The sequence below is a fragment of the Zalophus californianus genome, chromosome 12 (genome assembly GCF_009762305.2).
Source record: "Zalophus californianus isolate mZalCal1 chromosome 12, mZalCal1.pri.v2, whole genome shotgun sequence".
Lineage (NCBI taxonomy): Eukaryota > Metazoa > Chordata > Mammalia > Carnivora > Otariidae > Zalophus > Zalophus californianus.
The window spans coordinates 12,919,541-12,944,944 of record NC_045606.1 but is presented as its reverse complement, the minus strand read 5'-3'; the positions used below and the strand labels follow the sequence as shown (position 1 = coordinate 12,944,944).

Genomic DNA, 25,404 nt, shown 5'->3' with positions numbered 1-25,404 from the left:
GCTGTTGACTAGAAGCCTTACTGATAATGTAAACAATTGATTAACTCAATTTTGCATGTTATATGTATTATATACTGTATTCTTACAATAAAATAAGCTAGAGAAAAGAAAATGTTTTAAGAAAAATCATAAGGAAGAGAAAATCATTGACAGTATTGTATCTATCGAAAAAAATATCTGTGTATAAGTGGACCCACATCGTTCAAACCAATGTTGTTTAAGGGTCAACCGTAATTGATGTGTAACATTATATTAGGTTTAGGTGCACAGCATAATGATTTGACATATGTATACTTATACTTTTACAACCATAGAATATCTTGAGAGATGATCAACAGTAATTAGGATCTGCTATAAAAATTGTTACAATTCCTTGGATTTGCAATTTTAGACATTTTATTATTGTTACTTATTTTTAGTGTAAGTGACATTACTACTACCTGAAATAGCAGTTATTAGATACTATATGCTGGGTGCTGTGTTAAGGAATCTACAAGTATAATTTTCTTATAGTGGATGAGAAAATTGGAGCTCAGAGAACTTAAACAACTTACCCACCATCACAAAGCTAGGTAAGGTTAGGAAATACATTTCATCTATTGATTTGTTTATTATCTTTCATAAATGGCAGGAGTGCATAGTGAGATGAGCTCTGAGTCTGGAATACAAAGACTGGATGGAGCATGAGTCTCAATTATGCTTTAATTTTTTCATCTTCAAAATAAGGATAACTTGTCCTTTCTCATAAGATAATTGAAAAGATCAGATTGGAATATGGTGGTCAATATTATGAGACATTATGGGACCATAGATTTGATCAATGGTCACTGGGAAAGAAATTGGGAATATTGGAGCCTAGGTGACTTACCCAGTACAGGGTTAACTTCCCTCTGTCCCCCAACTCTGATTTGCCGTGACCTAAGGATGGCACTGTGTGTTGGACTTGATTGGGTTGATGCTGACTTCTAGCCGGTCTACCCTACTGAACGAGCATAAAGACCAGTTCAAGATCCCACCAGCTGATAGATTTGAGCTGATAGATTTCTCTTACATATACCTCCCTACTTGATTTTTCTATGCCTTAATTTCTTTAGTCATCAGAATCATAAAACTCATCTCACAGGATTGTGATGACTTGAAATAATAATATGCAAAATATTTCCTATGGTGTTTGGTACATAAAAGATTCTCAGTTAATAGTAACGTCAAGATGCTAGGCTTCAACTACTCCTTTTTAAGCCCTCTGTGGGTCTGGTCTTTGGAAGCCCATGACTCACAGAGCTTTGTCTGGTCTGCTGTTCTGGACTTTGCTACCTAGAGTCAAGCAGTAGAAAGTAATTAAACACATGGGCTTGGAACCCAATATAGACTTCCGGCTTGACTACTGAATGTTGATATGACTTAAAAAGGTTACTTAAACTCTCTAAACCTTGGTTTGCTCATGTTTCAAATGAGCATAATGCTGATACCTATCTCACAGGATTGTTGTGAGAGTTAAGATTTGAGTTGAAAAATTGTGGATGTTATTAACGGACAATTTTATTAAGGTCATATAGGTGGGAGGTGCTGGGGCTGTGACTGAAACCCAGATCTATCCACATCTCCTGCCTTTTCTATTGTAGCACACTTCCTGTGTTTGGATACTTTTAGTAATTGGGCTGCCGGTGTGCTCCTTATTACTAGAAATACTTTCAGTGCACACAATAGGATGGTTTTGTAGGACACAGTAAACAATAGATAATATTTTTAAAGATTTATTTATTGATTTGAGGGAGAGAGAGTGTGTGTGCATGAGTGAGGCAAGGGACAGAGGGAGCGAGTATCCAAGCAGACTCCCACTGAGCATGGGAACCGATGCTAGGCTCGATCTCATGAGCCATGTGATCAGGACCTGAGCTGAAACCAAGAGTTGGATGCATAATTGACTGAGCCACCCAGATGCCCCAAATAATAGATAATTTTTAAGGTCTTTAGAATTCCTAAGATCTTATGATTTTTCTGGATGACATAGTCCCTAAATCGAAATATTATGTTTGTAAGTTAGTTGTTGGGAAATTGAAATTTATTTTCCATAAGACATATTTCTATGAAGAATTTAGAGACCAGTGTGGAATAAGAAAGAAAAGAGGAGATACTGTGATATTACATTTAAACCAAAGACCTTCAAATTGTCTTTCTTCTCCCAACCACAATGTCTAAATAAACCTAGTCTCAGCAAGATTTTGGGAGAAAGTAATCCACCCCACTTATTCAAGCTAATGTGACCGAGACTCTCTTATTCTGACGAATTAGTTGCCTATTCATTCAGCAAATATTGAGTGCCAACTGTGTTCTAAATTAGCAGTGAAGAAACAGTCTGTTTCTCTAGTGTGAGAGAAGATAGTAATCCTTGGGAAAGAGACAATTGGACAAATTTGAGACATAACTAAAATTCATTTTACTGAAAGGAGGAAAATTGAAGGTAGTAAATTTTATTTTTTAAATCAAATTTTATTTTCTTTACATTCAATTAATTAACATATAGTGTATTATTAGTTTCAGAGGTAGAGTTCAGTAATTCATCTGCTATATATAACACCCATTGCTTATTACATCTCGTGCCCTCCTTAATGCCCATCACCCAGTTACCCCATCCCCCTACCCCACTCCCCTCCAGCAACCCCCAGTTTGTTTCCTATGGTTAAGAGTCTCTTTTGGTTTGTCTCCCTCTCTGATTTTGTCTTATTTTATTTTTCCCTTCCTTTCTCTATGCTCCTCTGGTTTGTTTCTTAAATTCCACATATGAGTGAGATCATATGATAATTGTCTTTCTCTGACTGACTTATTTTGCTTAGCATAAAACCCTTTAGTTCCATCCTGGTCATTGCAAATGGCAAGATTTCATTTTTTGATGGCTGAGTAATATTCTATTGTATATCTATATACCACATCTTCTTTATCCATTCATCTGTCGATAGACATCTGGGCTCTTTCCAGAGTTTGGCTATTGTGGACATTGCTGCTATAAACATTGGGGTGAAGATGTCCCTTCAAATCACTACATTTGTATCTTTGGGGTAAATACCAAGTAGTGCAATTGCTATGTCATAAGGTAGCTCTATTTTTAACTGTTTGAGGAACCTCCATACTGTTTTCCAGAGTGGCTGTACCAGCTTGCCTTCCCACCAATAGTGTAGAGGGTTCTCTGCATCCTCGCCAACATTTGTCATTTCCTTGCTTGTTAATTTTAGCCATTCTGACAGGTGTGAGGTGATATCTCATTGTGGTTTTGATTTATATTTCCCTGATGCTGAGTGATGCTGAGCATCTTTTCATGTGTCTGTTAGCCGTCTGGATGTCTTCTTTGGAAAAATGTTTATTCATGTCTTCTGCTCATTTCTTGACTAGATTATTTGTTCTTTGGGTGTTGAGTTTGGTAAGTTCTTTATAGATTTTGGATACTACCTCTTTATCTGATAAAACATTTGCAAATATCGTTTCCCATTCTGTAGGTTGTCTTTTGGTTTTGTTGACGGTTTCCTTTGCTGTGCAAAAGCTTTTTATTTTGATGAAGTCCCAATAGCTCATTTTTGCCTTTGTTTACCTTGGGAGGCAGTGAGTTTTTAATCAACTATTGCCATAGTCCCAGTGTGAAGAGTCAAGGGCCTGAACGGTGGTAGCAACAGTGGGACTAGATAAATAGTTACTAACTGTTGAAAACTTGATTCTATAGGCCAATTATGTATAAATTATAAGAGATGATGAAAAAAAAAGAGTTCCCAATTTAGCCAAGAGTGTGAATTCAGGCAAGGGGAAAGGGAAGTCTTAATCATCCATGGGCATGTTGTGTCTATGGGGATGATAGTGTATCTGAGTAGAAATATCCCTTGGTAACTAGGAAGAGGGGCTTGGGGAAAGGTTAGGGCTGGAAATAAAGATTTGGGTATCATCTGTATGGAGATGACAAGATTACTTAGATGAGTGAAAGAGAACAAAGAAAATTTGGACTGGAAGGAGAAACGTAAAAGAATTAATAAAAGAAACAGAAAGGGCCAAAGAGGTATTAAAAATCCAATAAGTACAATAGCATAGGATATAAAGATAGGATTGGGTGGCTCAGTCAGTTAAGCGGCTGCCTTCAGCTCAGGTCATGATCCCAGGGTCCTGGGATCGAGCCCCACATCAGGCTCCTTGCTCAGCGGGGAACCTGCTTCTCCCTTTGCCTGCCACTCCCCCTGCTTGTGCGCTCTCTCACTATCTCTCTCTCTGTGTCAAATAAATAAATGAAATCTTAAAAAAAAAAAGATAGTCAACAGCATCAAATGCACAGAGAGCAGATAGGATGAGGACTATGAAAAGAATATTGGGTAGTGGTCCCTGAAGACTCCTGGTGATCGGGCAAGAAAAGGTGTTGGTGAGCAAGTCAAATTTCAGAGGCTCAGGCAGTCGTGGCAGATTGGAAATGGCTAAATAGGATAGGAACAAAAGGGTAAGAATATCAAGAAAACTTTTTCTTTGAATGAAAACTTTATTATTATTATTATTATTATTAATTTCGATGTGGAGCTCAATCCCCGGAGTCTGGGATCGTGACCTGAGCTGAAGGCAGATGCTTAACTGACTGAGGCACCCCCCAAATTTTTTTATTATTGACAATAACACAGAAGATATTGATAGAGGGGGAGATTTAAGATGCATCAGAGGGAGAGAGTCTGTTGCCTCCTGTCAAGTTTCTTTGCCTCTGGTCTCATTTGTATCCTTCCATTCCCTGTACCGATCCTGATTATGTCAGCCCCCCACTGAAAGACTTCTCTGGGTGCCTCATGGCCAGTGGAAATCCAATATCCTTAGCATAGCAGACAAGATGCCTTGCACTCTGGTTCTAACCTTCTTTTCCCATTTTGTCCTTCGCCATTCAGGGCACAGGAGATTTTAGATTCTTTCCAGGTTGGGTCTTTGTACACATCGCTCTCTCTGGAAGACCCTTCTTTCCACCTTCCACATGGAAAATGCTAACTCATCCTTCAGCAGCTGGCTCAAATGTCACCTGGCTTTTGAATTCTTTCCTGACTCCCCAGGCCCAGTTCAGGTCTCCTTCTTTGGTACTTCAGCTGTAGGCTGTACACTCATTTTTGTCTTGGTATCTTGCATTGCAAATCATCAATTTCCTTAGCTGTGTTCTCCATTAGATTGTATGATCTTTGAAAACAGGGATTTTTTTTTACTGTTGTAATCCCCATGACTGGGACAAAACAAACTCTTGCTAAAAGCATCAGGAATGAATGAGTGGGTATTAATGTAAGGAGATGTATCTTGAGGTATAGAGGACGGAAGTGAAGAAGCATCTTAGTGCTAAGTGAAATAAGCCAGACACAGAAATACAAATACTGCATTGATCTCACTCATGTGTGGAATCTAAAAAGTCAAACTCACAGAACCAGAATGTTGAATGGTGGTTGCCCAGGACTAGGGTATGGGGGAAATGGGGAGAAACTGGTTAAAGGGTACAAGCTTTCACTTATAAGATGAAAAAGTTCTGAGAATCGAATGTATAGTATGGTCATTGAAGGTAATGCCATATTTTATACTTAAATGTTCTTAAGTAGATCTTAAATGTTCTCACCACACACACACACACACACACACACACACACACGCACATACACACACACAAATGGTAACCATGAGGTGAAGGATGTGTAAATTAATTTGATTGTGGTAATCATTTCATGATGTATATGTATATTAAATCACTGCATTGCACCACACTCTAAAAAAGCATGTTATACAAAATAAATATATATAATTTTTATTGGTCAGTCATACCTCAAAAAAAAGTTTGGAGGGAAAAAAGCTTTATGAACTTGAGCAAGTTAATTTCTCCAAACCTGGGTTTCCTGTTGGTCATATGAGAATAATACTTCTCTTACAGTGTGCTTTTGGGGAGAAAAGCTATAAAATATACTAACCATCATTTAGTAATCATTAATATTAGAATTATTTCCAACTCCATCTTCATGGCCTGTATATCTTGGTTTCTCTCTTGTCTTGGATTTGGCTGCAACTTTAATCCATTCTCTAAAGAGAAGTATTTTGTTTGTTCTTTAAGTAAAATTTTGATGCTAAGAAATTTAAACGTACCAATGTTTCATCTACCTAAATGATTCAATCTACAGCAAGCAAATTCAGCAAAAATCTAAAATTTAATATATGGGTTGATTTGGCAAGTTCACAATGAAATCTGACTTGTCTTAGGAGTTTCCAAGTAACTTCCCAGAGGAGGCTGAAGCTTTGAGGCTCCCTACACCGCATCGAAGGACACCCTTCCTGTCTTATCTTCAGTACTGTTTTGCCCTAAGTGATTTAGAACAGCTATTTCCATTTTTTTTTAGCAGCATTTTTGTGGTTAATAAAAACATGTGCTTACAGTTTTTTTTGCATAGATAAAGGAAAGGATTCCACATCAGATTTAGATCAAGAGATAGATTTTCAGAAGAAAATGAGGGATGTGTCCTCCGGGAGCAGCAGAATGCCGCGATGTTCTGTCTCTGGCTGCTTGAGTTGAAGGCATTTATGAACACTTCCACGCCCACGCCCACACACGTCCACAAACAGTGGTCACCACTGCAGCTCCAGACACTGTCTTGCTCCCCAGTCTCCTTTCCAAAGTGCATCCGTTGTTTTCCATGACATGAAATAAATCCCTCTCTTTTGCCCAGTGGTGAAAAGCTTATATAAATACTAAAACTTCAACTATTCCCCTGAGTTTTCTGTTGGTAAGCCTGCAGCAGTGGGTTTGTTTGGATCTTGATGTGCCTTTTCTGTTCACCTCTTTGAGGCCACTTGGGTGAGTCCGGTGGTGATAAATTCACATGTCTTGAAAATTTATCAGGTTAACCACGATAACGCTCTGCTTATGGAAATTTAAATGATTGACACCCGGATTGAAAAGGCTCCAGGTTCAAAGTATCTCTTTTATTCTTTCAGCATATATCATTCTGGTGATATATATGTCTTAGGAAGCCTTGGCCAGGAGATGATTTGAATAGTCATTGAAAAGAAAATAAGGTGTGAAGAATCGATTAATGTAAGACATTTCATCTTGCATGGTGGTGTTCCCATGAAAGAATGCTTTTCAATATGTAGAAGTGAAGTATTTGATTGTGTACTAAGTAGGGATAGTTAACATTACTGGCTATAATTAAAAATGGACAATGAAAAATCTTCATTCATCAAAATGATGAGATTAGGAAAGTGCCCTCAAAGTATTGATATTGTTTTTACCCTTGTTTTAAACAGTGGAAGAAGTAGTGCATTCTCAAATATAATTTCCTATGGAATCTGCAAACCTAAGATTAATTCTAGCTATATCTAAGATTGCTGAGTAGAAGTCCATGAACACTATTTCTACTGTATTTCCACTTGCCCTCCCATAGTAGTGAAGCCTTCTGCTTGTTGTCAATAATCTATTTTACCTAATGCTTTATTTATTTATTTATATTTTTATTTTATTTTTAATTTTTTATTGTTATGTTAATCACCATACATTACATCATTAGTTCTTCATGTAGTGTTCCATGATTCATTCTTTGTGCATAACACCCAGTGCTCCACGCAGAATGTGCCCTCTTTAATACCCATCACCAGGCTAACCCATCCCCCCACCCCCTCCCCTCTAGAACCCTCAGTTTGTTTTTCAGAGTCCATCGTCTCTCATGGTTCGTCTCCCCCTCTGACTTACTCCCCTTCATTCTTCCCCTCCTGCTATCTTCTTTTTCTTTTTTTTTAACATATGTTGCATTATTTGTTTCAGAGGTACAGATCTGTGATTCAACAGTCTTGCACAATTCATAGCGCTCACCATAGCACATACCCTCCCCAATGTCTATCACCCAGCCACCCCATCCCTCCCACCCCCCATCACTCCAGCAACATTCAGTTTGTTTCCTGAGATTAAGAATTCCTCATACCTAATGCTTTTTTAAAAAAAAATCTCTTTTCACCTAGATTATTACTTAGCTAGAAATAGCTTGCTATTTTAACAATTAGTAATTCTAAATTCTTCATATATTACAAATTATGACTGTTGAGTTGTCTTTGAGGATCCAAGATTTTATTTCTGTTTCACTGTCTTAACAAGAAGAAATATAAAATGGTGAAGAAGAAATATAAAATGGTGAATCTCGGGGTGCCTGGGTGGCTCAGTCATTGGGTGTCTGCCTTTGGCTCAGGTCATGATCCGAGTGTCCTGGGATTGAGCCCCACATCAGGTTGCCTGCTCTGTGGGAAGCCTGCTTCTCCCTCTCCCACTCCCCCTGCTTGTGTTCCCTCTGTCAAATAAATAAATAAACTCTTAAAAAAACAAACAAACGGTGAATCTCATTAATGAATTAGGTCCCCTTTCCTTGAGACATAATAGAGAAAATAAAGGCAATCAAATAAGCTTTTATGTCTGTGAAGTCTAATTATAAATTATAGAAAAAACAAAACAGAGGTAAAGGACTTGGCTGGATTTGAGTGTTGCTGGCTAAACTGATATATCAGTCTTCAGATGCCTAGATTTGTTCTGATTAGTAAGTCATAGTGCAAATAAGTAGCTAAAGTTGTGTTTAGGCCAATGGTTGTGGTTGTTAATTGTGGTGTACTTTAAATATAACGGAGGTAGAAGATATAGCTTTCTTTTTTTTAAATTAAAGATTTTTATCTGTTTGAGAGAAGGAGATCACAGAGGGAGAATGAGAAGGAGAAGCAGACTCCTTCCTGAGCAGAGAGCCCAATGTGGGGCTCGATCCCAGGATCCTGAGATCATGACCTGAGCCAAAATCAAGAGTAGGCCTCTTAACCAACTGAGCCACCCATGCACTCCGAACATATAGCTTTCTTTTAAAACAACTACATTTGTTTATTTTTTGTTTGGAGGAATAATTTAGTGTATCAATCTACCTTAAACTGATGTACCATGCCCAAGACCTAAAAAATACTTTGCACAATGACATTATGCTCAAAATTGCAATTATATTGTTATATTTATAAGGTGCTCAATACAACAACAATTGAAGCTCAGCTAAAACCACTTCCCACACAATCTGTCTTCTCCACCACACAGACACAGAAATAGGAGGGATTGTATGTCTAATGGTGGACCTTCAAACAATGGGAGCTGGGTGGCTATTCTTACACTCCTGGACAAGTCAAGTTGTTTGAGTTAGGCAACATTCTTAAAACTAGGAGCAAAGAAAGCCTAAGAAACATATTTTTGTCATTATTGGTTGCTTCAAAAGAGGGCCATATGAGAAAAAACTGTTGTGTAAAAATGCATCTTTTTTGGGTCTGTTCCTAGGTTTGAAAAAGAAATGACCAGCACGTGGTTATACCTCTTTGAAGGCAGCGGGGTTGCGTATGGCCCAATCAACGACATGAAGAACGTATTTGCAGAACCCCAGGTTTGGTTTTTGAAGTTTTTAGTACATGGCAGTTAAAAATCACAAGAAATTGCCTCTCTTTATCCAGATTGATTCACGTAAATACATGCGAGCCATTGGTCTTGAGCTTAAGTCACGTAATGTGATTTTTGACGGTTGAGTTAGACTGTGGGTCTGAAGTAAAAAGAATCAATTTAGAACTGGCTGTCTACAATCATACTTTTACGTCCATCAGATCTAACATATTTCTGCAGCAGTCTCTACATAAAGTTTGCAAGGTCAGGACATTTGTTTCTCCTGAAAAATGGGAAATGTAGATAATTGAGAGGTTAGGCTCAGGCCCTCAGAGATCATTCTCTGTAGAAGGAAGTATGACAACTTTTATAGTTGCAGCCCACATCTCACCAGACAGCTATCTTAAAGTGTACAAAGCAAGTCATGGTTAATTTTGCAAATGAGAGGCTTTTATATGTTGTGATTAGTAAAGTGCATTATTTGTGAAGAATCAATTGTACTTGAATAGAGGTTTGTACTGAAAAATTCTTATAAGCTTTATTTTGGGCCCCAGGAATCAGGATCACCTGAAAAAATGAGTTTTTTTCTATAACGTTGTTCGAATTATTATTTTTAAAGGCTATCAAAATAATTTTTGATTTATTACATTAATCAGTATCACTGCAAGCAATTTACTGCTTCTCAGATTCGCATATTAATCCCAAAGGTAGAGGAACGCCATTTTTCTATGAAACTTTCACTATGATTATTCACATATCTTATCAGCTTCCAACACTTCAAAATTATAGGTCTAAAAATATTCTTTATATTATAACTGGTTTTTCTTTGAAATGAATTATTGAAACTGAAATATGATTTTCTAGGGGAGGAGAACTTTGTTGAAAACTGACCTAACTCTAACTTTGGTACCTATCTTTTACATGAGTATCTGCTTCAGGGAGAATTGACATGTATTTAATTCAGTGTTCATGATATTTACTGGAGAACAAAAGTGAGTGGATTCAGGAATTCTGCTGTGTGTTATCTTCCTGCCAACATCGTGAATATGCCAAGGCTTTGTCCATAATAAAACAATGGCCGATAAGTATTTGAGATTAAGGGCCCCGCTGGATATGTACTGGGTTTATATGACAGGGTCCTCGCTGCATCAGTGGTTTAATGTCTGGTGATTAATAGCTCCATACCATGAGGCAGCAGTGAGCACACTCTGAAATGTACTAGACTCGGAGGACCAGTGTTCTCACTCATAACTTTGAATGAATGAGGTTGGGTGAGTTTTACTCACCATTCCCCAGAGAATGGGGAATGGGTGGGTTTTACTATCATTTTCCTTCTTAAAAATGGTACCAAGCTGTGTAGGACTTGGCATTTAACTCGATTTGAGGGCACGTTTCTCTAGAGATCATTTCTAAGAGTTTTATCATCAACATTTCTGTTGCTTCACCTGTGTATTTTCAGGCACAAAGAATGTTATTTTAAAAATCACTGGGTATCTTCTTCCTTTTTTTTTATTATGTTATGTTAAACACCATACGTTACATCATTAGTTTTTTTCTCTTTAAATTTTTTATTGTTATGTTAATCACCATACATTACATCATTAGTTTTTTTAATATAAATGGCTTACATTTACTTTATTTTTTTAAAAGATTTTTTATTTATTTATTTGAGAGAGAGAATGAGATAGAGAGAGAGCATGAGAGGGGAGAGGGTCAGAGGGAGAAGCAGACTCCCCGCTGAGCAGGGAGCCCGATGCGGGACTCGATCCCGGGACTCCAGGATCATGACCTGAGCCGAAAGCAGTTGCTTAACCAGCTGAGCCACCCAGGTGCCCACATCATTAGTTTTTGATGTAGTGTTCCATGATTCATTGTTTGTGCATAATACCCAGTGCTCCACGCAGAACGTGCCCTCTTTAATACCCATCACCAGGCTAACCCGAGACGAATCACTGGGTATCTTCTAACATTACCTGTTTTCTAGGTTTTGATGAACAAGGAACCAAGGTTCCACCCTTCAAATTGTTCAGCTTATGGGCTGCTTCAGATTGAAAATAGGATAGTTAGGTTTTTCATTCCCAGTTTTCCCTTGTAGTTCGGTTTAATTACTTTAATTGTTCTATCTCAACTCTTTTGGACCCACATGAAGTTTCTAATATTGGTCTACGGCATATTTTTAGCTTTTGCTACTACCCCAGGAGTCTCTGAAAATTGCCTTCTTATCCCCAAAAAGTAGCTCCTGTTACTATTCTAACATCAAAAAATCTTAATCATCCAGTGATAATTACTGACAATTTTACCCTAGTTGCAAGAGTGGAGTTGGTCTTTTTTATATATAATTTTGTTCTTTACAGTTTAAATGCCAAATGTGCACATAAAATTTATCTGGAGTTTTAGAAAGACTAAGAGAGCAATGCAATACTGTTACATTTTAAAAATTAGCACGGACGACTGTGGCCATTGTATGTAGGACTGTTTGGCACGAGAGGTAAGGACACCTGGCTCTTTTAAAAAGAATTCCATTATCATTTTGAATTTTGGAAGGAATGTAAAATGTGAAAAAATCAGGGAGTTATGTCTTAGGACTACTTTCAAAAGTTCATTTGACAAACCTTTATTGTACTTATGTACCAACTGCTAGGGATTTAGCATGAATTTAGTAATTCTCTTCCTTTCTGAAAAAATAAATCTAAAATGGGTAGCAGATACACAGTAAATGTTGTTGTATGAATCCGTGAATGAATGAGTTGGTTAAACTCTGGCAAGTATAGGTTTTCCAAATGATCAAGGGGCTATTGTGCGTCCCCTGGACGGGGCTGACAGCCTCTATCTATAGCCTTTCTTTGGAAAGCACTGCCTAATGGTTAAGACCACGGAGTCAAAATTGTTGGGCAGTTTTATAAACTTACTGGGCTTCAGTTTTCTCAACTGTAAAGGGGTGTAATAGGATCTTTTCTCTATATTGTCGTGTTACATGAGATAATGTTTATCAAGGGCAGTAGGGATTGCCAGAGGTAAAGGCTCAAGACACAGGAGTGACTCTGGTTACAGTGGTACTCTTTAAGGTAATATTTTTGTTAAAAAACACCTTCGGTGGAGACCTTTGCTCAAGGTTATATTTGTTTGGTGGATGCAAAGACCTTTGTTTGGCGGATACAAACAAAATCAGTGTGGCTGTGGGGTTGGGGATCCCTAGCTTAAAAATCGAGCTGTAATATTCTTTTTAAGAAAAGGCATCCGCGAACTCTGTGCCAAGAACTTCTCAACCCTTCATCATTTCTGATGGCTGAAACTCCTCTTATTTTTTATTTTCTGTAAAAGTATCATTTCCGTTTAAGGTGTCCTCCCTTGTTTTTCCCCCGATGAGCTGTAGAGTTTCTTGGCCCGGGGGTGCATGGAACTGGCCACGTGTGCTCAGATGTGGGACCCGCCACTGGCGCCCGTGGCTGGCTCTCGTGCTCACTGTGCCAGCACAGCTGCTACTCCACGGAAAATTGATTTGGGTGAAGTACAAGGCCTGGAACATGGTGCCGGAAGTGAGGCTTTGATGAAGTGAAGAGGGGTGTGTCTAACCAAAAAGAAAAAAAGGAAAGTCAGAAGCATCAAAGTGCAGGAGAGGATTTTCTGGGGGCCTGCTTATCAAGTGGACCAGTCACCGTTCATCTATGGTTTGAGCTCGGTAGACGACAAAAATGTACTTGATGGTAGAAACTATTTTGAACCTAAATAATTTCATCATGGCCTCATGTTCTGAGGAAACCTGATTTTTTTTTTTTTTTTGACTCAGCTGAAAGAGCAGATGATTTTTTGTTTCTTGGATAGATGCAACGTTGTCTACCTTTTATTTTAGCCTCTGATTATCTGCTGCAGACTCTGAAAGGTTGAAAGGGTCCTCCAAGCATCCACTGTTAAAGTCAGTCAAGAATACTGTGGGGGTTTTGGTCTGTATTTACTGATAGCTTAGAGGAATTTTGATCCAAAAACCTTTTAGTGGTAGTTTTATTGTTTTTTTTTCCTTCGGTGATAAATTATCTGTGGAGAACTCTGTGTATTCTATAGAAATGCAATATGGATTATCTGCATATCGACTTTAAGAGTCATTTTTTAAGTGCTTTCTTAAAATATCTTTTTTTAATCAGGCCAAGATTGTGTAGTACATTAAAGGAATTCTTAAAAAGCTTAAAAAACTTGCTAGATGACCTCAGTATGGTCCTATTTAACATACCCTGGGGAACATGTGCATGAAATACATTATGGTTTGAGGTTTTCCAACCCAAACAAACTTAAAAGAAAATGCAGCTTTTAATAAAAACTATTCAGATTCCTGCAAAAATAGGTATGGATCCCACCACCGAGAGCATTTAACAGCATCATTATCTACCATGAGAATCAAAAGAGATTGTGTTACCCTGATTTTTGCATTTTGCTTAAGACTGTGTATTTGGCGATTCTAAGTGTATTCTTCAACTGAACTGCGCAATTAAAGAATATATTGATATGAATGACGAATCTCTGATTAATGTTTTTTTTTTTCCTCTCCTTGATGCCATGACCCATGGGTGGGGAAGAGAGGGCAAAAGGGTGTCGCCAAACTGGTGTTATTTAACAGAGTCTTCACATTTCTACCACACAAGTTGAATCCATCAGGTGTAAGACATCACCCTGAAGCATCACTTCTGAGAACTATTGGGAGGGAAGTATCAGAACTGAAATATCACAGCTGGCCCTGATTTTAGCTGGTGCCAAACACCTGCAGCCTCTAAAAGGATACCAAAACAAAACCCCACCCCATGGCAGCAAGCCATCCCTTAACAACCCTTCCTTAACTTTGTATCACCATCAAAATTAATTTAACATTTTCTACAGAAACCTTCTTCTTCCTGTCCCAGAAGGCCATTACAACTCCTTTAGCAAATCTTTCGTATGGGATAAATATGTCATAGAAGCAAACAGAGTGAAGTATTGAAATATTTGATAGCTTAAAATTATCTGTTGTTTTCATATCATTATTTGTGGAAGCCTGTGAAGTTGGAGGTTTTATTAATCTCTAGGCTAGCTCATATTCTCCAAGCGATTTGGTTTTTTAGCACATTCTGGCAAACTATCTGAGCATCTGGGAAAAAAAGCTTTCAGTATTCATATAGTAAGTGTCAGAAGCACCCCAAAATACAAAGCTGTTTTTCAAGCCCTTTCTACACTCATGCATGCACGCGCTCCTGCACGCGCGTGCACATTCACAGACATACCCGCGTTTTTGATGCATTTTAAAGATTGCCTTCTCCGTAACGTTAGCTAATATTTGTTGAAATGCGGTTGTATAGTCCTGGTGGGCTTACACACCTCAAGCACAATTCTATCCTTGTCTCTAACACTGCTGGGAAACACACACATACAGGGCTCCCTGCAACTGGAAAACAGTTGATGAAAATCTAGATAAAACAATATGTCTGGAAATAATTCCTGGTAGACAAAGGAGATAAAAAAATAAATTTTGTGTGTATTTCTGAACATACATGACACACTTTAGGTGGTGAACAAATTCAGATATATTATGTGTGTGTTTGTCTTATGATACCTGGGAATATACTTTAAATTTTTGAAGAAATAGTGTGCTTTAGGCTTAAGTGATTAAATGAAATAAAAATGGAGAGTTAAAGCCTTCAACTTTATATTAAAATATAAAGTATTAGGCAGTAATGTCTAATTTTATTTTGTTGAGAAGAATCCTAATGCAAGAAACCTCATCTCTTATTATGTAAGAGGAAACCCACTGAAATGTCAAATAAAAATTAAGGACATAGTATAACATTACTGGCATTTTATGTTCATTTTTTAAATATAGCTAAGAAATTTGGAGGCACCAATTTCTTTGAATTATAACACAAATATACTTAGATATCCAACTGGAATGCCTTGGACATTACTTGATTGATGTTGATGGAAATAAGATTGTAGAATTTATGTTAAAGAAAAAAAGCCTTCCTTTGATCTTTTTATGAAAATGTGAGAGGCATGGTTCAGGGCAAAGGGAAATGTAATCCGCTTACTCACTCAGACATTCATTCATTCATTTAGCAAATAGTAACTGATGGCTGTCGCGTGCTTGCCCTCTCTTTCTCCCTCCTTCTCTCTCTCTCTCTCTCTCTTCATACACACACACACACACACACACACACACACACACATAATGTATGTACTATACAAGACTATATTATGTATGCTATATTATACATAGAGTCATGTATTAGGTATTTGGCAAGGGGAGGGTATGATGGAAAGCAGTGAATCAACAAAGATAAAGCTATTAAACATTCAAGGAGGTCCCACAGTCCAGTTTAAGGTAAAGTGTGTCCAGTGTCACAGAAGAGTTACACATAAATGTTCTGGGCATTTTAGCAGTGAGAAGTAATAGGCATAAAGAATCCTATTTAATGAATTAACAAAAGTTTAAAATCTGACAAGGAGTTGCAAAATGTCTTAATCACTTAAGCACTATTGTAATACCACTGACTATATTCCCTATGTTGCACCTTTTATTCCCATGACTTATTCATTCCATAACTGGAAGCCTGTATCTCCCAACTTACCAAAGAACTCTTCATCCTTTTAAATACCTTTTGCAATCAGTTTGTCATATTACTAATAAATTCCTTTTCAATGATTAAGAGGAATTTAATAGAGGGTTTCCACTTTTACTGTTCAGTGATTCTGAAATTATTTGTGACCTGAGAATATCTGAAAGTTTCCTTTTTTTTTTTTGTAAAGCTATTCTCTCCATATGTGTTTCTGTCTCTCTTACAGCCAGTATTAAAGGTTATGATTTCACAGATTTATTCAAATGAAAACATTTTTCATTATCATTTTATTGTAGTTATTATATTAAAAAGCATTTTAGTTTTATTATTGGTGGTACTGAACATGAGCAACAATTGACAGGAACTGAGAACCATTGATATTTGAAGAACTTATCTAACATGATTGATTAATGATGAAAGAGGAAGAGATACAAAATGGTGTATTCAAAGCTTACAGGACCTTGAAATGGAGTTCTACATTCTGTAAGAACTCAGCAGTTAAGATGGAGCCTGAATTTGCAATTTGTCTCTTTTACTTTGATTACCTGTGCTTTAGGTGTTATACTCAAGAAACCATTGCTTATCTAAGGACATGAATATTTACAGTTAAATTTTCTAAGAGTTCTATAATTTTTACATCTTACATTCAGGTCTATGATCTGTTTTGCGTGTGTGTGTGTGTGTGTGTGTGTGTGTGTGTGTATGCATGCTATGCTGTAAGGTGTGGAGTCTAACTTCACTATTTTGCATATGGATATATCCAGTTGTTTTCGCATCATTTGTTAAAAAGACCAATATTTTCCCATTGAATTTTCTTGGCACTGTTGTTCAAAATCAATTAGCCATTAATGTAAGGGTTAATTTCAGAACTTTGATTATTTAAAAGTGTTTTTATTTATTTCCACATTTGTGTGCATTTCTCAAACTTTCTAATGTTGATTTCTGATTTCATTCATTGTGTTTGAAAAACATACTTTGAATGATTTCAGCTCCTTCAGATTTATTGAGTCTTATGTTATGTCCCAGCATAGGATCCATTCTGCAGAATGTTCGCAGTGTTCTTAAGAATGTGTATTCTGTTGGAATGCTATAGATGTCTGTCAGGTCTTGTTTGTTTTTACCATTGTTTAATTCTTAAATTTAATTCTTAAATTTAATTTAATTTAAATTTAATTCTTAAATTTCCTTGTTCATCTTCTGCCTGGTCACTATATACATTATTGAAAGTTGGGTGTTGAAATCTCCAACCATTATTCGTGAATTGTCTGTCTCTCCTTTCAGTCAGTTTTGCCTCATATATTTTGGGCTCTGTTTTTACATGCATATGCTTACCATTGTAATATCATCTTAAAGAATTATCCCTTTATTATGATGATAAAGGGATAAATTTCTATTTCTAGTAAGATTTTTAAAAATATTTATTTTCTGATATTAGTATAGCCACTGCATTCTCTTTTATGATTGTTGTTTTCATTGTACATCTTTTTCATCCTTTTATTTTCAACCTATTTGCATGTTTGAATATAAAGTATCTCTTATGTGGACAGTATATAGTTGGATCCTATTTTTTTAATCCAATCTGAAAATGTATGCCTTTTGATTGAATTGTTTAAGCCATTTATACTTAGTTACTATTGATGTGGTTGGATTTACACCTGACATTTTGCTTTTTGTTTTCTATGTGCCTCATTCTTTTTTATTCCTCTGTTCCTTTCATTGTCTTCTTTTTATTAAGTAGATATTTTCTAGTATAATATTTTAATTCCTTTCATAACTTTAAATGACATTTTGAGCTTTTTTAAATTGGTTTCTTTAGGGCCTATAATATATATCTTATCAGAATTGACTTCAGCTTCTTTTTAATTGAGTAAAGCTGACACACAATGTTACATTAGTTTCAGGTGTATGACATAGTGATTCAGCGACTTTTTAGGTTATGTTGTGTTACAAGTACAGCCACCATCTGTCACATATAGCACTATTACAATACCACTGACTATATTCCCTAAGCTGCACCTTTTATTCCCATGACTTATTCATTCCATAACTGGAAGCCTGTATTTGCCACTACCTTTCACCCATAATTCCATTACTGGGTACTTACCCAAAGAAAGTGAAAACATTAATTCAAAAAAATATATTCACCCCTATGTTTACTTCAGCATTATTTATAATAACTAAGATATGGGAAGTAACCCCAGTGTCCATCAATAGATGAATGAATAAAGACAGTGACACACACACACACACACACACACACACACACACACACAGTGGAATATTACCCAGCCATAAAATATATGAGATCTTGCCATTTGTGACAACATGGATTGACTTAGAGGGTCCTAGAGAAAGACTTGTGATTCCACCTTTATGTGAAATCAAAAAAAAAAAAAAAAGAAAGAAACAAAACAAATGAATAAACGAACAAATGAAAAGCAAAATCAGACCTGTAAATACAGAATAATCTGACGGTTGCCAGAGGCAAGAGGGGTGGGAAGATGGGCAAAAAAGAATTGACTTCATTTTTATACTGATTTAGTTACAGTGAAATCTAGAAACTTTACTCCTACATCTCTCTCTCTCTCTATCATCTATCATCTATCTATCTATGTATCATCTATCTAACATCTATATATATATTAGAAACTCAGCAATACACTGTTATAATTATTACTCTATATAATATGTTATATTGAATTTTTCAAGACAGCTGATAAAAGAAATGAGAGCAAATACATATTTATAGATTTTTTATATTAATCTTTTTATTTTATTTTATTTTCCTAATTTCTTCCTATGGATTTGAGTTAAAGATTTGAGTTGGATCTGATGTTCTTTCCTTAATCCAGTACACCTTTTTGCTCTTATTCACTCCCCATGTGCTATTATTGTTAAATACATTACATTTATATATTATAGGTCCAACAGTACACTATATACATATTGTATATTGCAATAGTTTTTTAAATCAGCCAAGAGAAGAAAAGAAAAATATGTAATTATATTTTTTATAATTGCCTATGTGATTATTTTACTGGTATTATTTTTGTGTATCTGTGTGTGGATTCACAGTGCTCTATGGTATCATTTACTTTCAGTCTGAAGAACTTTCTTTGATATTTATTAAACTATAAGTCCGCTACCAACAGATTCAGTTTTGGTATAACTGGGATTATCTTTACTTTGCTTTCATTTGTGAAAGATAGTTTTGCTGGATATCATATTCTTGTTTGACAGTTTTTTACTTCTAATGCTTTTAATATGTTGCCTGCTGACTTCCACGATGTCTGATGAGATGTTACAGGTTAATCTTATTCAGCTCCCTGATATGTTATCCGTCATTTTGCTTTTGCTCCTTTCAGGGTTTCGTCTTTGTCTTTGAACATTTTGAATATTATGTGTCTGGGTGTGTGTGACTCTCTTTGCATTTATCATACTTAGAGTTCACGGAACTTCTTGGATGTATAGACTAATGTTTTTCATGAAAACTTTCATGAAAGTTTTAAGCCATTATTTCTTCGATACTGTTCATCTCTTTCTCAAATCTCCTTCTGGTTCTGCTACTTATGTGTATGTTTGGGCTCTTAATGGTGTTTCACACTTCTCTAAGGCTCTGTTCTTCATTTTTGCCCTCTCTTCTTCAGATTGCATACACTCTATTCATCTATCTCTAAATTTGCTGATTCTTCCGTCTGACAATTCAAATACATGGTTGAGCCCCTCCTGTGAATTTTTCATCTCAGTTATTGTACTTCTTGACTGCAGAATTTCCATTTGGTTCCTTTTAATAATTGGAATATTTCTATCTCTCTATTGATATGATATCTTTGATGAGACATTGTCCTCATATCTTCCTTTAATTACTTAAGCATGGCTTCCTTTTGTTCTTAGAACATATTTATAATAGCTGCTTTGAAGTTTTTTCCTGCTTAAGTCCACCATCTGGGCCTCTTCAAAGGTGGTTTCTATTGCCAGTGTTTTCTTTCTGTGTATTGGTCAGACTTTACTGTTTCTTTGCATGTCTCATAATTTGTTGATATCTGGACATATTAGATCCCCTTCGACCCCAGGAGCTGTTTTGTTTCTTAACAGGTCAAACAGCAGTGACTTGGCTGCACCAATTCTGTGAAGTCCATTTTCCCTGCAATGCATAACCCCTGAGGTCCCAGCTCAGATGGTTTCCACTTGCTTTTATCTTTTACCTGCAGGTCTCTCCTGAGTTGCATAGGCCACTTTTTGGGCAAAGGTCTTTCTTAGCCAGTTAGATTCTTATCCTTTGTAGCTGGTTGTGTGTGTGACTTGGAAGCTGCTATCACAGCAAAGGGAATTTACTTTTTTTTTTTCCCTCCTTTCAGCCAGGGACTAATAATTCGGGGATTCCCTCAGTGATCTGCTTCTGAGAGAGCACAACCTTGGGCACTCACACAGTTGCCCAGACTTGCAAAGATAAGTGTGATTTGGTGTTTAAGCATAGCTTCCTAGGCATCACCGTGGGTCAGAGTAGCTTACTTAAGTCAGTGTTTGGTAGGAGATTGTTTGAGCCTATGCCAGTGAGGCTTTTGACTTGTTGCTGGGACAGGATGCAGCGTGATGAATGCTTTCACATCTGTCTCCACGTCTTGCTCTGATTGCTCTGATTGCTCCTAGTGGGCACAGCCTGGCATGCATGCACCTCTTCCTTAACATGGAGAGTTGATTGTGAGACCAGGAGGGCTTTTCTCAAAGGTCTCTTCCCTGGTTCTCTCTTCTAAATTTTTGGTGATTATCTGCTGTTTTGCTTGTGTTCTGGAGCTACCAGCTTTCTTTTAATTGCTCTCCAAAAAGATCCCTGTTGTTTTCAACAACCCCCTTAGGTCATTGAGGATGAAATGGCCTGGTCATTCCAACCTCTCAAAAAAAAAAAAACAAAAACCTCAGTCCCCTCAGGGAGAGCTGGGGAGCTCTTTATTTTTATGACCTACTACGTACGTCCTCCTGCCTATGCCTGCTTGGAATAAAGCTTCTGCAGTACAGGCTAAGGGAAGTCAGAGAGACAGTTGCCTGTCCCTAATGGGATACAACTCTAGTCCCAGAGTGAGAACTGGGCAGAGAGGAAGCTCCCATTATCTTGGCCTCACCTGCTTGGAGTAGAGTGCTGGGTTAAAGCTTTCATCACGTGGAACTCTGGAGCTTGGTGGTGGTGGTGGAAAGGGGATGTCAGTGGAGTGAGCCATGCCTCAAATGCCAGACTCTCACTTCTTTCTTTTTTTATTGTTATGTTAATCACCATATATTACATCATTAGTTTTTGATATAGTGTTCCATGATTCATTATTTGTGCATAACACCCAGTGCTCCATGCAGAATGTGTCCTCTTTAATACCCATCACCAGGCTAACCCATCCCCCTACTCTCTTCCCCTCTAGAACCCTCAGTTTGTTTTTCAGAGTCCATCGTCTCTCATGGTTCGTCTCCCCCTCCAACTTACTCCCCTTCATTCTTCCCCTCCTGCTATCTTCTTCTTTTTCTTTTTTCTTAACATATGTTGCATTATTTGTTTCAGAAGTACAGATCTGTGATTCAACAGTCTTGCACAATTCATAGCGCTCACCATAGCACATACCCTCCCCAATGTCTATCACCAAGCCACCCCATCCCTCCCACCCCCTACCACTCCAGCAACACTCTGTTTCCTGAGATTAAGAATTCCTCATATCAGTGAGGTCATATATTACATGTCTTTCTCTGATTGACTTATTTCACTCAGCATAACACCCTCCAGTTCCATCCATGTCATTGCAAATGACAAGATCTCATTCCTTTTGATGGCTGCATAATATTCCATTATGTATATACAGCACATCTTCTTTATCCATTCATCTGTCAATGGACATCCTGGCTCTTTCCACAGTTTGGCTATTGTGGACATTGCTGCTATAAACATTGGAGTGCACGTACTCCTTCGGATCCCTACATTTGTATCTTTGTGGTAAATACCCAGTAGTGCAATTGCTGGATCATATGGTAGCTCTATTTTCAACTGTTTGAGGGACCTCCATACTGTTTTCCAGAAGGGTTGCACCAGCTTGCATTCCCACCAACAGTGTAGGAGGGTTCCCCTTTCTCCACATCCCCGCCAACATCTGTCGTTTCCTGACTTGTTAATTTTAGCCATTCTGACGGGTGTGAGGTGGTATCTCATTGAGGTTTTGATTTGGATTTCCCTGATGCCAAGCGATGTTGACCACTTTTTCATGTGTCTGTTGGCCATTTGGATGTCTTCTCTGGAAAAATGTCTGTTCATGTCTTCTGCCCATTTCTTGATTGCATTACTTGTTCTTTGGGTGTTGAGTTTGATAAGTTCTTTATAGATTTTGGATACTAGCCCTTTATCTGATATGTCATTTGCAAATATTTTCTCCCATTCTGTCGGTTGTCTTTTGGTTTTGTGGACTGTTTCTTTTGCTGTGCAAAAGCTTTTTATCTTGATGAAATCCCAAGAGTTCATTTTTGCCCTTGCTTCCCTTGCCTTTGGCGATGTTCCTAGGAAGAAGTTGCTGCGGCTGAGGTCGAAGAGGTTGCTGCCTGTGTTCTCCCTTAGGATTTTGATGGACTCCTGTCTCACGTTTAGGTCCTTCAACCATTTGGAGTCTATTTTTGTGTGTGGTGTAAGGAAATGGTCCAGTTTCATTCTTCTGCATGTGGCTGTCCAATTTTCCCAACACCATTTGTTGAAGAGACTGTCTTTTTGCCATTGGACATTCTTTCCTGCTTTGACAAAGATAAGTTGACCATAGAGTTGAGGGTCCATTTCTGGGCTCTCTTTCTGTTCCATTGATCTATGTGTCCGTTTTTGTGCCAGTACCATACTGCCTTGATGATGACAGCTTTGTAATAGAGCTGGAAGTCCGGAACTGTGATGCCGCCAGCTTTGCTTTTCTTTTTCAATATTCCTCTGGCTATTCGGGGTCTCTTCTGGTTCCATACAAATTTTAGGATTATTTGTTCCATTTCTTTGAAAAAAGTGGATGGTATTTTGATGGGGATTGCGTTGAATGTGTAGATTGCTCTAGGTAGCATTGACATCTTCACAGTGTTGGTCTCCCAATCCATGAGCATGGAATGTTTCTCCATTTCTTTGTGTCTTCTTCAATTTCTTTCATGAGTATTTTATAGTTTTCTGAGATCCTTTGCCTCTTTGGTTAAATTTATTCCTAGGTATCTTATGGTTTTGGGTGCAATTGTGAATGGGATCGACTCCTTGATTTGTCTCTCTTCTATCTTGTTGTTGGTGTATAGGAATGCCACTGATTTCTGTGCATTGATTTTATAGCCTGCTACTTTACTGAATTCCTGTATGAGTTCTAGCAGTTTTGGGGTGGAGTCTTTTGGGTTTTCCACATACAGTATCATATCATCTGCAAAGAGTGAGAGTTTGACTTCCTCTTTGCCAATTTGGATGCCTTGGATTTCTTTTTGTTGTCTGATTGCCGTGGCTAGGACTTCTAATACTATGTTGAATAGCAGTGGTGATAGTGGACATCCCTGCCGCGTTCCTGACCTTAGGGGAAAAGCTCTCAGCTTTTCCCCATTGAGAATGATATTCGCTGTAGGTTTTTCATAGATGGCTTTTATGATATTGAGGTATGTACCCTCTATCCCTATACTCTGAAGAGTTTTGATCAAGAAAGGATGCTGTACTTTGTCAAATGCTTTTTCTGCATCTATTGAGAGGATCATATGATTCTTGTTCTTTCTTTTGTTAATGTATTGTATCATGTTGATTGATGTGCGGATGTTGAACCATCCTTGCAGCCCAGGGATAAATCCCACTTGGTCTTGGTGAATAATCCTTTTAATGTGCTGTTGGATCCTATTGGGTAGTATTTTAGTGAGAATTTTTGCATCCATGTTCATCAAGGATATTGGTCTGTAATTCTCCTTTTTGATGGGGTCTTTGTGTGGTTTTGGGATCAAGGTAATGCAGGCCTCATAAAATGAGTTTGGAAGTTTTCCTTCCATTTCTATTTTTTGTAACAGTTTCAGGAGAATAGGTATTAATTCTTCTTTAAAAGTCTGATAGAATTCCCCTGGGAAGCCATCTGGCCCTGGGCTTTTGTTTCTTGGGAGATTTTTGATGACTGCTTCAATTTCCTTAGTGGGTATAGGTCTGTTCAGGTTTTCTATTTCTTCCTGGTTCAATTTTGGTAGTTGATATATCTCTAGGAATTTCTTCCAGGTTATCTAATTTGCTGGCATAGAGTTGCTCATAATATGTTCTTATAATTGTTTGTATTTCTTTGGTGTTGCTTGTGATCTCTCCTCTTTCATTCATGATTTTGTTGATTTGGGTCATTTCTCTTTTCTTTTGGATAAGTCTGGCCAGGGGTTTATCAATCTTGTTAATTCTTTCAAAGAACCAGCTCCTAGTTTCGTTGATCTGTTCTAGTCTTCTTTTGGTTTCTAGTTCATTGATTTGTGCTCTGATCTTTATTATTTCTCTTCTCCTGCTCGGTTTAGGCTTTATTTGCTGTTTTTTCTCCAGCTCCTTTAGGTGTAGGGTTAGGTTGTGTATTTGAGACCTTTCTTGTTTCTTGAGAAAGGCTTGTATTGCTATACACTTTCCTCTCAGGACTGCCTTTGCTGTATCCCAAAGATTTTGAACAGTTGTGTTTTCATTTTCATTGGTTTCCATGAATTTTTTTAATTCTTCTTTAATTTCCTGGTTGACCCATTCATTCTTTAGTAGGATGCTCTTTAGCCTCCATGTATTTGAGTTCTTTCCGACTTTCCTCTTGTGATTGAGTTCTAGTTTCAAAGCATTGTGGTCTGAAAATATGCAGGGAATAATCCCAATCTTTTGGTACCGGTTGAGACCTGATCTGTGACCTAGGATGTGATCAATTCTGGAGAATGTTCCGTGGGCACTAGAGAAGAATATGTATTCCGTTGCTTTGGGATGGAATGTTCTGAATATGTCTGTGAAGTCCATTTGGTCCAGCGTGTCATTTAAAGTCTTTATTTCCTTGTTGATCTTTTGCTTAAATGATCTGTCCATTTCAGTCAGGTGGGCGTTAAAGTCCCCCAGTATTATTGTATTGTTGTCAATGTGTTTCTTCGCTTTTGTTATTAATTGCCTTATATAATTGGCTGCTCCCACGTTAGGGGTATAGATATTTACAATTGTTAGATCTTCTTGTTGGATAGACCCTTTAAGTAGGATATAGTGTCCTTCTCCATCTCTTATTACAGTCTTTGATTTGAAATCTAAGTTGTCTGATATAAGGATTGCCACCCCAGCTTTCTTTTGGTGTTCATTAGCATGGTAAATTGTTTTCCACCCCCTCACTTTCAATGTGGGGGTGTCTTTGGGTCTAAAATGAGTCTCTTGCAGACAGCATATCGATGGGTCTTGTTTTTTAATCCAATCTG

General features: G+C 37.4%; 1 protein-coding gene across 4 annotated transcripts in view; it reads left to right on the top strand.

The window, feature by feature from the left end:
• SUGCT (succinyl-CoA:glutarate-CoA transferase) overlaps window positions 1-25,404 on the top strand; it is an 806,341-nt gene that overhangs the window by 415,029 nt on the left and 365,908 nt on the right. For all 4 annotated transcript variants that reach the window (XR_003516605.2, XM_027574687.2, XM_027574689.1 and 1 more), the window contains exon 12: window positions 9,320-9,422. Coding sequence is in view for 3 of the 4 variants with exons in the window: in XM_027574687.2 (XP_027430488.1) it covers window positions 9,320-9,422 (103 nt within the window). In the remaining variant the exon portion in view is untranslated. The remainder of the gene's footprint in view (window positions 1-9,319; window positions 9,423-25,404) is intronic.